The sequence below is a fragment of the Acinonyx jubatus genome, chromosome B2 (genome assembly GCF_027475565.1).
Source record: "Acinonyx jubatus isolate Ajub_Pintada_27869175 chromosome B2, VMU_Ajub_asm_v1.0, whole genome shotgun sequence".
In the NCBI taxonomy this organism is placed as follows: Eukaryota; Metazoa; Chordata; class Mammalia; order Carnivora; family Felidae; genus Acinonyx; species Acinonyx jubatus.
In genome coordinates this window covers 137,010,001-137,020,499 of record NC_069385.1, presented here as the reverse complement: position 1 = coordinate 137,020,499, position 10,499 = coordinate 137,010,001, and the positions used below count along the sequence as shown (strand labels likewise).

Here is a 10,499-nt window from a genome sequence, read left to right as displayed (position 1 = left end):
CCGGCACCCACTCCTGCACCGGAAGGCCTGGGGGCGGCGGTTGAACACTCGGGCACCCAGCGCCGCACCTGATACCCCATCCGGGGCTCCCCGGGGCCCAGCGCTACTGGAGGCAGAGATGCACGTACGAAGGCAAAGCACGACGGGGCCTTCGAGGAGCTTTTTGCAAAATCTCTGCTTCCGGGTGATTCGCTTCCCTCAACACTAGCTCAGCAAGGGACCTGCCTCCAGCAGGTGGAAACCAAGAGCAGAGAGGGTACAAAATCTTTACACAAGATGGATAAGGCAGGCACAGGTCTCTGTAAAGACCACAGCCCGTACTGGGTTGATGGGCATCCCGGTCCCAGACCCCTCTGCGTGTAGCACCGCAGCCGGATGTAAGAGGGGGACAGCGGTGAGCCCAGGCTAAGCAAGGGGTGCCCAGAAAGTTCCCTTACTACCGCTAGTACATCTTGCATGGATTTCTTTAAGATCTCCCTTCTTTTACTTCTCTCCTTTATTGCAACAGAGAATCTCTTAAACTCACGAGCTTGAGTAGAAACCATCTTCCACAGGAACAGTGTGGGACTCAAACCTCAGACAAGCAAACGGAAAACATGGGGGTGCCTCCAGCAAAACCCCACATCTTGCTCTATGTTGAAACAGCCTCCGGACCCTCCTCATCTCAAACGTGTAGCCAATTCACGTTTCCACAAGTACAATAACTATTCCTAATGGAGTCAGGGGCGAAAAGTTTTACAACAGCGTTGAAGGTGCTGAACCCATCAATGCGTTCTTAGAAAACTACAAACGGATGGATAGTTTCCTGGAACATTATGGTTTCGATGGATTCTTTGTATGGTGTCCGTCACCGTGGACATCGGGATCCTTACCACGGTAGCACTGTGTGATCCTTCTCTATTCCAGGAGAGTCACTTAATTTTTTAAAGGAAAATGCACTCTCGCGTCTGCTTCTCTAAACCTTGTTTAAAAGAAAAAGTAAAACATCCTGGTCTGCGTATACTTTCCAGTCTTAATCCTCAAGCAATGCCTCAAAAGAAGTGGCCACTGTTAACAAATCCACGTTCACAGTTTCAAGTGCCATAGTGGACACTCCTCCAAGGCCCGGGTCCTTTCTCCCAGAAAATACCATTGTCACCAGTGAACTGACCACTTTACAATAATACCTTTCTTGAGAATATCGATGGCCCCGAGAAGGGAATAATTCTCACTCCTAATTGAAGTCAATGACTTTTGGGAAGCCACAGGTCAAGGTGTTTGCGGTCTTTCAATGGGATTCCACTTGCCCAGGTTTTGGTGGGTGACCTTTCCACCAAACATCCCACGGAGCTCCAAAATAACTTACGACCTAAGAGAGAGGCCAGCCTGACAGGTTGAGACGGAGGAGGGAGGAGATGAAGGGAAAACAAAACGCAATGAAAAACTGGGACAGGGACAGTGTCCTCAAAGCAGCATCGACCTTATGGTGACAGATACCTGTTCCCAGAAGGCACGTGTAACGCAGGTGGTGAAAACATGCCGCCATGCCTCATGAGTATCTGCACGAAGCCAAGTCTCCAAGTTCCGGTCGGGTGCTTTTGGTTCTTTTCCAGCAACCGAAAGCAGAGGGGGGTTGGAGGGTTACCCTGACAGGCCTGGCCGCGCTCCCCTCCCATGCCCTCCCCTCCCCTCCCCTCCCTTCGCCTCCCCTCTGTGACTGCTAAGAGCTAAGCATGGGAAGTAGGTAGAAAACCCCCAGCTCCCTTGACAACCTGCTTCCTGCAAAGGCAAACTCCAGCACTCCAAGTCTTAAGATAATTGCATTATATTAAAGTGAAACCATTTTTCTTTAAAAAAGGAAGGAAGGAAGGAAGGAAAAGGGGAGTTGAACAATGAGGTTATGAGTTCCAGGCAGCTGGGCTCTGACCACAGACCCGGTCAGCGCCCTGCTTCCGGGGCCCCGGAAGGCACTAGGGGAGCCCCAAAGCCTCCGGACGGCAGGTGGGGGAGCAGGAGGCAGGAGTCCAACATTCAGGAGCAGCCAGAATCTCTGATGTCGCAGGAGGAGGTGGGAGAGCAGGTGTGCGTGGAAGCTCCCGTGAGCCAGAAGTCACCGCATCCTCAAGGTTAGCTGAACACCGTGTTGTGCTGTTGCGTCACCCGGATGAACGTCGCCCTCCTGCTGAGCTCCTTGAGTTTGGCGGCCCCCACGTAAGTGCACGTGGACCTCAGTCCCCCAAGAATATCCAGAATAGTGTTTTCTACATCCCCTTTGTAAGGCACTTCCACGGTCTTGCCCTCGGAAGCTCTGGAAGAAAAAGGAAGCTTTTCTTTCTAATCGGTTGTTTCCTACCCCCCCGTAAGAACCCAGCTGTAATTACTCCCAGCTTTAGCACTTGACACAGCCCCCAAGGCACTCAGGTAGCTCCGTGCCACACCCTCTGACCCCAGTCCCACATTTGCTACAAATGCCGAGCCGGCCACACCAGCATCTCAGATGAATGCGTGCCTCCCATGCGACACGCACAGCCTCACTGCTGGCCACCGGGAGCGTCTGCAAAAGGAAAGTCCTCATCAGCAGCCTTGGAAGAAGTGACCTTCTCGGCAGTAGCCTCCACTCTGCTCCTTGCTACTCCTCCTTAATCCCTACACCGGCGTCCAGTTGACCCCGAGCCCCACATGCCCAAGGGGAAGAACAGACGTGGTGGATTACCTCTTGAGCAGCCTCCCCACCAACTGCCTACAATTTAAGAGGTGAAGGAGATATGCATGCAGTCTCCCACGTACCACGGTTTGACTCTGCCATGGTGCGAAAGCAATGCGCACTCAGCAGAAACCATACGTCACATTCCGGACTTGGACAATCCTCACCTGTGATGCAGGCCACTGATGGCCGCAGCTACGTCAGCCCCGGGATCGTGAGGGGTGAACGGTCCCAATACAGTGACCAACCACCCTGCACCCGTATGACCTATATATACTGTTTTGCAGTAGGGTATTTGACAAATGACACGAGACATTCAACACTTCCTTATTAAAAAGGCCTCGTGTTAGAAGATTCTACCCAACTGAACGCTAACATGAGTGTTCTGAGCACACATAAGGTGGGCTAGGCTGAGCTACGACGTCCGATGGGCTAGGTGTATTAAATGGGTTTCAGTTTACGATATTTTTACCTTAAGATGGGTTTATCAGGACATAGCCCCATAAGTCAAGGAAGATCCACAAAATGGACAACTCAAGCCCTGTTAGGCTGCATGGACATACAGTCCAGACTTGCTTCTGGAGGGGCATTACAAGAAGGAAATCTCCAATCTATGCAAAACTCTAGCCTTCATGTAAGGCTTGGGCAATCTGGAAATTCTGACAATTAACCAAACGGTGGACTCTTCTTTCCTGGTCTCTTCAACTAGAAAAGATAGTATCTCTCAATCAGAAATTCATTACCTAGGATTTCAAAACAGCATTAACTCTTGTTGCGCTGAAATCCACACATCGAAGGCTACCCTTAAGTGCAATGAAATCTACCCGCTTAAACCACTGACTAGACCAAGCTGGCCTCAGGGCTGGTTCAGAGCACCAAGCTCTCGGAGCCCGTCACTGGCCACTCCCAAGACGATTCACATCACCACGCTCTGTGACCAGGGACCAACATCTCTGCCCATGCGCCCACAGTGACTGCCATTTTGCTTTTTACAAGAGATTTCCATGGCCTGCCCGGGGCTTGCTGGAAATCATCCAGACTCTCATCGTTGCTTCTCTGCTACCTGGTGATGGCACCTTGTGCAAGTCACTTATTGCTGAAGCCCAAGTCTTCTCATCCGTAAAACGGAGGTACTTTGATCTGTCTCCCAGGGACAGCGTGAGGACTAAATGGTTAATGGCTGGGAAGGAAGCAGCAAGGCATAAACAGCTCTACCTTAATTAAATACAACGTCAAAGGGGACCATTCTTGTGAGAAGACTGTAAACTGCCGGGGAAAAAAAGAGAAAGAAAGAGGGAGGGAGGCAGAGAGACAGAGAGAGACGGAAAAAAACAGATGCAGCCTGCAGGGCCCAGGCTGCCTCCAGATTGAGGTTCTAATTCCTTCGGCACTTCCCTTTCTTGTCTAATCGGCTTCCAGAACAGTCTTGATATGCTGGAGTCTTCTATTTTCGTTTTGCCTAAACCCTGCTGAAATTACAGATGGCTTTTTCTTTCGGCTCCTTGGCTTCCGTGTGTGCTATAACCTGGTCTGCCCTTCCCTGTCTACTTTCCTTGGAACCCAAAACGGATGCAACAGTGAGAGGGCAATAAATGTACTCCAGGTGAAGCGTCTAGCTGTTGCCGAACCACAATGGCTCCGCTTAACATACCAGCACCCAGCAGACACCGCACAGGCCCCTGGGTAGGGAGGGTGGTTGCTGGTAAAGCGTGAAGCTTCTGGGCCAGAGGTCCGGGGTGCCACCGAGGCAGTAATCCTCACCCTGCCCACCCTCACGAACCATGCCACCTCTCCCATCAGGCACCACGTGGGAGGGACAGCGTCCTCCTGTTCTAACCCAAGTTTCCAGGATGATGGTAGAAGAGTGGTCCCCTATTCCTGTTCCCCACCCTGCCTTCCCTAGGCTGCAACATCATCGTGATGGAGTTTCCTCTTCCAAAGGAGAAAAAGACTGGAGAGAATGGGAATGGACATCAGTCCGCCAGGATCCCACAGAAGCGCGGAACTCTGGCGGAGTCCCCCACACCTCCCACCTGCCCGCCCATGAATCTCAGCGGGGTTCTGGGATCTTCCCTCTGGCTCGATCGCACTCTCCCACAACACCTCTGCACCCCAGATTCTCTAGAGAAGCTTTCAAGTATGGGCTGAACGTAAGAAATGGAGGGTGTCCAGCAGCGAGGGCTTGAGTTTCCATGGATGCAAGACCTTCTGTCCTGTCCGCTTAGTGGGACTTGTCGTCAGGCTGATGCCAACGAGAAGTAATAGCAGCTTCTATGGAACAGGGCCAGGCAATGATTATGTGCTGTCCTAAGGCTCTTAAAACACACATGCAGACACGTAATATGGAGGCGACACAGAAAATAGCCAGGTTATCTCTTGGGATCGTGGATTTGTAAAACAAAAAGGCAGGAGTCAGCGTGCCTTCTGCGGGGAGCGACACAATTAAATGGCTAAAAATGCTGCCTGTGTCAACCATCAGAGCGTGGAGGCTGTGGACGGTCCCACTGCAGGGGAAACACGGCACCCTTCCGGAAAGGCCTGACCTCCATGCAACGCCGTGCACCACACCTGTTTCACAAGCAACGGGAAACCCAGTGCTTGCAGCCTGAACTCATTCCAGGCGAGAGACTGGCAGTTACAGGGCTGGCCGAGCAAAGGCCCAATCGGAAGGACAGGGCAAACACATTCCTGCCTATCCCCTGGAAATCTGGAGTGTCACCTCCCAGACTGGTCGCCCCCTTGTCACATTTCCCGCCCCCCGTGCCAAGAGACTTCTGCTTTGCACGTCCTTTGGAGGGCCCCCAACACAGCAAATGCTGGATGGATAAAAACTGGGACTGTTTAGAAAGAAGCAGGGTACATTCTCTAGCTCCCTCCCACGGCCCATCAGTATCAACAGAACTGATATGCGAGACCTGCTTCCGTCCTGTTTCTGTAAATGTGAGGCCTCAGCCACAGAGGGCAGGGCGCTGGCGCTTCCCCTTACCTGTATTCGGCGACCCCTCCTGCGTGTTTCTTCATCGCGGTTTCGGAGCTCATCCCGTAGAAGAGCTTGAGTTTCTGCCCGTTCTTCTCAATCACCTCTCCAGCACACTCAGTGTGGCCCGAAAACATCCCTCCCAGCATGACAAAATCAGCTCCGGCCCCTAAACTCCCAGCAGTGAGGACAAGAAGAAGGCAGAAGAGCTCAGAGAGAACCACTCAGAGAAAATCGGCTCTAGAAGGATCTATGTGCCGCTCCAACTCACCCTTCCTTTGCTCCTAGCGATAATCAAGTGGAGAGTTCAACCTCTCCCTTTTTGGAGAAAGTTAAGAAGTGAAGATGGGCACTGGACACCCAGAGAGAGAAATGCTGCCCACCACTGATGATCGGGGGCTAACGCACTAGAAAATCCTTGATGGTAACTGACGGTCAACTTGACCACCTTCCAAGCAGAGGTCTAAGTCCGGTCATCAGAGCAGCCTTGAGAATGGGGCAGCATTTTCTCCAGCATGTTGCCTAATCTCCTCCTCCACAGTCACTCCTCTGGTGTTCCCAACAGACATCTGGTCTACCCTGGGCCATCAGCACTCTCACACTCTGCCTGTGTCGATCACAAAAGACCTCAGGAACAGACTGAAACTCCTACCCTGGAGACGGGGTATTAAGAAGAGAAACCTGGGGCTCCTGGGTGGCTCTGTCAGTTAAGTGTCTGACTTCGGCTTAGGTCATGATCTCGTGGTTTGTGGGTTCGAGCCCCGCATCGGGCTCTGTGCTGACAGCTCAGAGCCTGGAACATGCTTCGGATTCTGTGTCTCCCTGTCTCTCGGCCCCTCCCCTGCTCATGCTCTGTCTCTCCCTGTCTCTCAATAATAAATAAATGTTTAAAAAAAAACTTGAAAGAAAAAAAAAAAAGAAACCTAAATACTACACACGTACAACACCGAAGCTGCCTCTCCAGTGTTTATCACAGGACACGGCACACAGTCGACCTACAGTAACTAGTCAAGAAAGGAAAAGGCGTATGTCGAAGAACTAGAAATCTCACCGTTCCCCATTCCGTTTCCGGATGGCTGTGCAGTATCTCCACTGACTATGAACTTCTGAGGCCTATGGAGGGTTTACATCCAGAACACGATGACATCAGGGTTCAGATGGATTCAGTAATTAGGATAAAGGGCAAGGAGGAGCAGCAAGCATAGGAACCCCTGAAAAGTGGTCTGACCTCTTCCATGGGGTCATGGGCACATTTACGGGAGGACTGTGGGATCTGCATTAGGCAGGCCGGGGCCTTCTGTTCAGCGTCTCAGAGAACCAGGCCCTGCAGGGCTGGCCCCCTGGCCTGACATCAGACAAGCTGCACACAACGGGCCCCTTCTACCTGGTGGCAAGACTTACAGGTCCTTCACTCCAGGGTCCCTAACCTGAATGCTGGATCCTTGGCCCCTCCTGCCGTGACCTTAAGGGGGCAGAGGAAAACTAGCATCCAGCCAGGCCTCCCACTGACCACCAGAGGGGACCCCCCAAACCAGGAACTGTTATCCACCGGGCATCTTCTTAACGACCAGTCACTTACCGACCAGGAGTGCCAGCTCCTACTCTGTGTGGGGAGCCCAAGCCGGAGCACCCAGGCAGCAAGTACATTGAGTGCAAAAATCAGTAACAAAAACGTCTTTGGCTAACAGGGGTGAGCCCAGAAGTGTAGGGGGGGTCCTGACTCTCCCTGCTCTGCAGCGGCCTGTGGGACCCCGACCTCGTCACTCACTTCTCAGGGCCTCGGCCTCAACTATCAAGTAGGCACCCTGGATTACACAGAGATGCCCCCTAGGTTCCCTTCCATAACCAACACGCTTGATGAACCAGCTCTGACTGACAGACGTAGTTGGCCACGGGTAAGTGGCGAACGGAGGGCACAGCACCGGGAGGCGCTGCCTGCCTATTGCTTTCCCAAGGAAAAGCCAGGTGGCCCCGGCTGCCCCCTGCTGGGAAACAGGCGCCTCGGCCTCTGGGGACAAAGTGCTGGGGTGGGGGCGGGGGGGGGGCTCTGGTCCGTCCCAAAAGATTCCCCCTACTTCAGTCCTGGAGACCCTCCCTGAGGTCACTCTGGGCCCGATACTGGCTTCTTCCCCGGCACCCTGAGCCTTCTACACCTGGCTTGTAAGGATGTCACCCGCGTCTATACCCCAGGATGCCAGCTGGGTCTGCTCAGCCACCAACCAGAACCAAGCCCACATGGGGATTGTGGCCAATCGGGGCCGAAATCCAGGGATAGGAAACTCAGCACAGGCTCAGAATTTCCCCAACACGCCCCGCCTCTTCATTCAGCTTCCCATCAGAGGCTCTGGGGGAGCTCCCTGCCCTCCCTCCCTGTCCCCTTACCAAAGGCTTTGGCGACATCTCCTGGACAAGTGCAGCCTCCATCCTTCGAAGAGGAAAAAGCAAGGAGAGGGCGTCAGCCGGGTGTTCAGCCAGGATGTTCCCTCCCCTGGGGTGACTCGGTCATCCGGAGGTGATATCCGGGCGCACCCCCAGCCAAGGGCAAGCCCCCAGCCAAAATCAGCGACCCTCAGAGCCCGACCCAGCACTCCCGGGTTACCGTGTTCTGACTCAGTTTGCTCCCGTTTGCACCTTCTGTTTGCACCTTCCGTCCCCCCCCCCCCCCCCAGCAAAACCCTGCCGTGTTACCCCTCGGGGTCTGCCTTGCCCTGGAAGCACTGGGCAGGAGCTGCTCTGAGACCTCGCCCCCCCCCCCCCCCCCCCGCCAGCCCCTCACACAACACGCCGGGCCTGGGCCTTCTGAATTCATTGCTCATCCAAGCAGTCACCTTTCCCTCCTGCCTGGTGAGAGGTGAGGTTTATTTAGGACAAGAGCGGGATTATTTGAAGAGCCAGGGAAAGGACACTGAGTTAGCTCCTGCGTGATTCCAGCCGCTCCACGCACCTCCCGCTCATCTTCACGAATCGTGCCCAGTTAATTTACAATCAAACATGCACCCTGGATCCCCCTCGCCACCCACGGAGGGCACACGCCTGGGGCTAATGCCTGCGGGACGGTCACCTAGGGCCGCCCGGCAGGTCCAGCCACGGGGGTTATGTTTACACACCAGCAACGCAGTGCGAGGCTTCCAGGACGCAGAGCCCAAGGCGCGTCCCTACAGACACAGGCTGCTGCCTGCTCTTCAATGCAGGAGTCCAAGGAGGACGGCGAGGGTGGCCAGGAGTTGCAGCCAGACCCCACAGAACGAGAGGCAAAGAAGCAAAGGCCCAGGGGCAGCAGGGGCAGGCCCGTGCCGAGGGCTGGTGTGACAGCCAAGCCCTAAGGTCAGAGCCGGGAGGCGGGACCCGCCCGCAAAGGCGTCACGCCAGCCTTGGGAAGGACACAGAAAACACAGGCTGCCCAGGCCACCTTAGGTCACAACTGGCGGGAAGGTGTGTGCGCCCCCGGGGTTGGGGGGCATCTAGTGAACGGAGATGAACCACTTCATGAACAGCGCCTCCAACGGAGAGCATGGTGTCTCTGTGACTCAATTCCCACCCCCCCTTTTTTTTAATGTTTTATTATTTTTATTATTTTTTTTGACACACACACACACACACACACACACACACAGTGTGAGCAGAGGAGGGGCAGGGAGAGAGGGAGACACAGAATCCGAAGCAGGCTCCAGGCTGAGCTGTCAGCACAGAGCCCGACGTGGGGCTCGAACTCACAAACCGCGAGATCATGACCTGAGCAGAAGTTGGACGCTTAACTGACTGAGCCACCCAGGCGCCCCCTGAATTCCCCCCTTTTTTAAGTTCCTCTAGGAACTAGAACTCCATTTCTGCTTCATTACTTCTTTGCAGTTGGATCAAAAGGTAGGTGTGGAAAGCTTGTCTTGTTTCTTTACGAATCTTTACCGAGTACAAATGCTTCCTCAGTCAAGTCCGTTACAGGCACACCTCGGAAACATTGCTGCTTTGAGTTCCAGACCGCTGCAGTAAAGCGAATACCCCAACAAAGCAAGTCCAGTGAGTTTTTTGGTTTCTCAGTGCGTAGAACAGCTACACGTACGGTGCCCTGTAGTCTACCAACTGTGCAACAGCCCTACATTCTCAAAAAAAGGTGCACACCTTCATTAAAATGTATTTTATTGCTAAAAAACGCTAAACATCCCCTGAGCTTTCTCGGCAAGCCGGGACCGCTGATCACAGATCAGACACAAATATAATAATGAAAAAGTTTGACATTCGGGGAGAATGAACCAAAAGGCGGCACAGAGACGCAAAGCAGGCAGATGCCATTGGACAAATGGTGCCAACATACTCGCCCATTGGCGGGTTGCCATAAACCTTCAATTTGTAAAAACAAAACAAAACAAAAAACAAATAAACAAACGTGGTATCTAAGAAGAGCACCGAAGCTTGGTGCAATAAACAAGGTATGCCTGTATTCACGAGCAGCTTCTCTGATCCCAGAGGGCCACAGGGTGCTGAGGAACGAATGGTCATTTCGGAAGTAGTGTCTCTGTGGAAGTGACGTGGCCAAGCCGTCCGTGCGAAGACAGTGACAGGACTTGGGATTGTACCTCGTGTCGGTACTTCCAAACTTCAGCATGTCTACTTTCTCTATCAAAGGTACAAGCCCCCTGTATGCCCTTTGCTCGTCCTGCCGATTTTTAAGTGCTTTATCTCGTTATCAAAACCAGTTTCACATGACAGGGTTTCAAACTTATGACCTCAGAAGAGTAAACAAATTCATGTTCCCATGAAGCTGGACGTTATCTGACTTACAGCACCACACACACACACACACGCACACTCCCCAAGTCTTGTACTCACTTGCTTGTGAGTCGC

The 10,499-nt window shown here is 53.2% G+C and overlaps 1 protein-coding gene across 1 annotated transcript in view; it reads right to left on the bottom strand.

Annotated features, from left to right (window-relative positions):
• Window positions 1-1,812: 1,812 nt before the first annotated feature.
• The window catches only part of GMPR (guanosine monophosphate reductase), a 43,720-nt gene continuing 35,033 nt past the window's right edge, over window positions 1,813-10,499 (bottom strand). The window contains exons 7-9 of the mRNA XM_027040343.2: window positions 8,043-8,085; window positions 5,670-5,829; window positions 1,813-2,287 (exon numbers count right to left, since the gene is read on the bottom strand). Of these exons, the coding sequence (XP_026896144.1) occupies window positions 2,107-2,287; window positions 5,670-5,829; window positions 8,043-8,085 (384 nt within the window). The 3' untranslated portion in view covers window positions 1,813-2,106. The remainder of the gene's footprint in view (window positions 2,288-5,669; window positions 5,830-8,042; window positions 8,086-10,499) is intronic.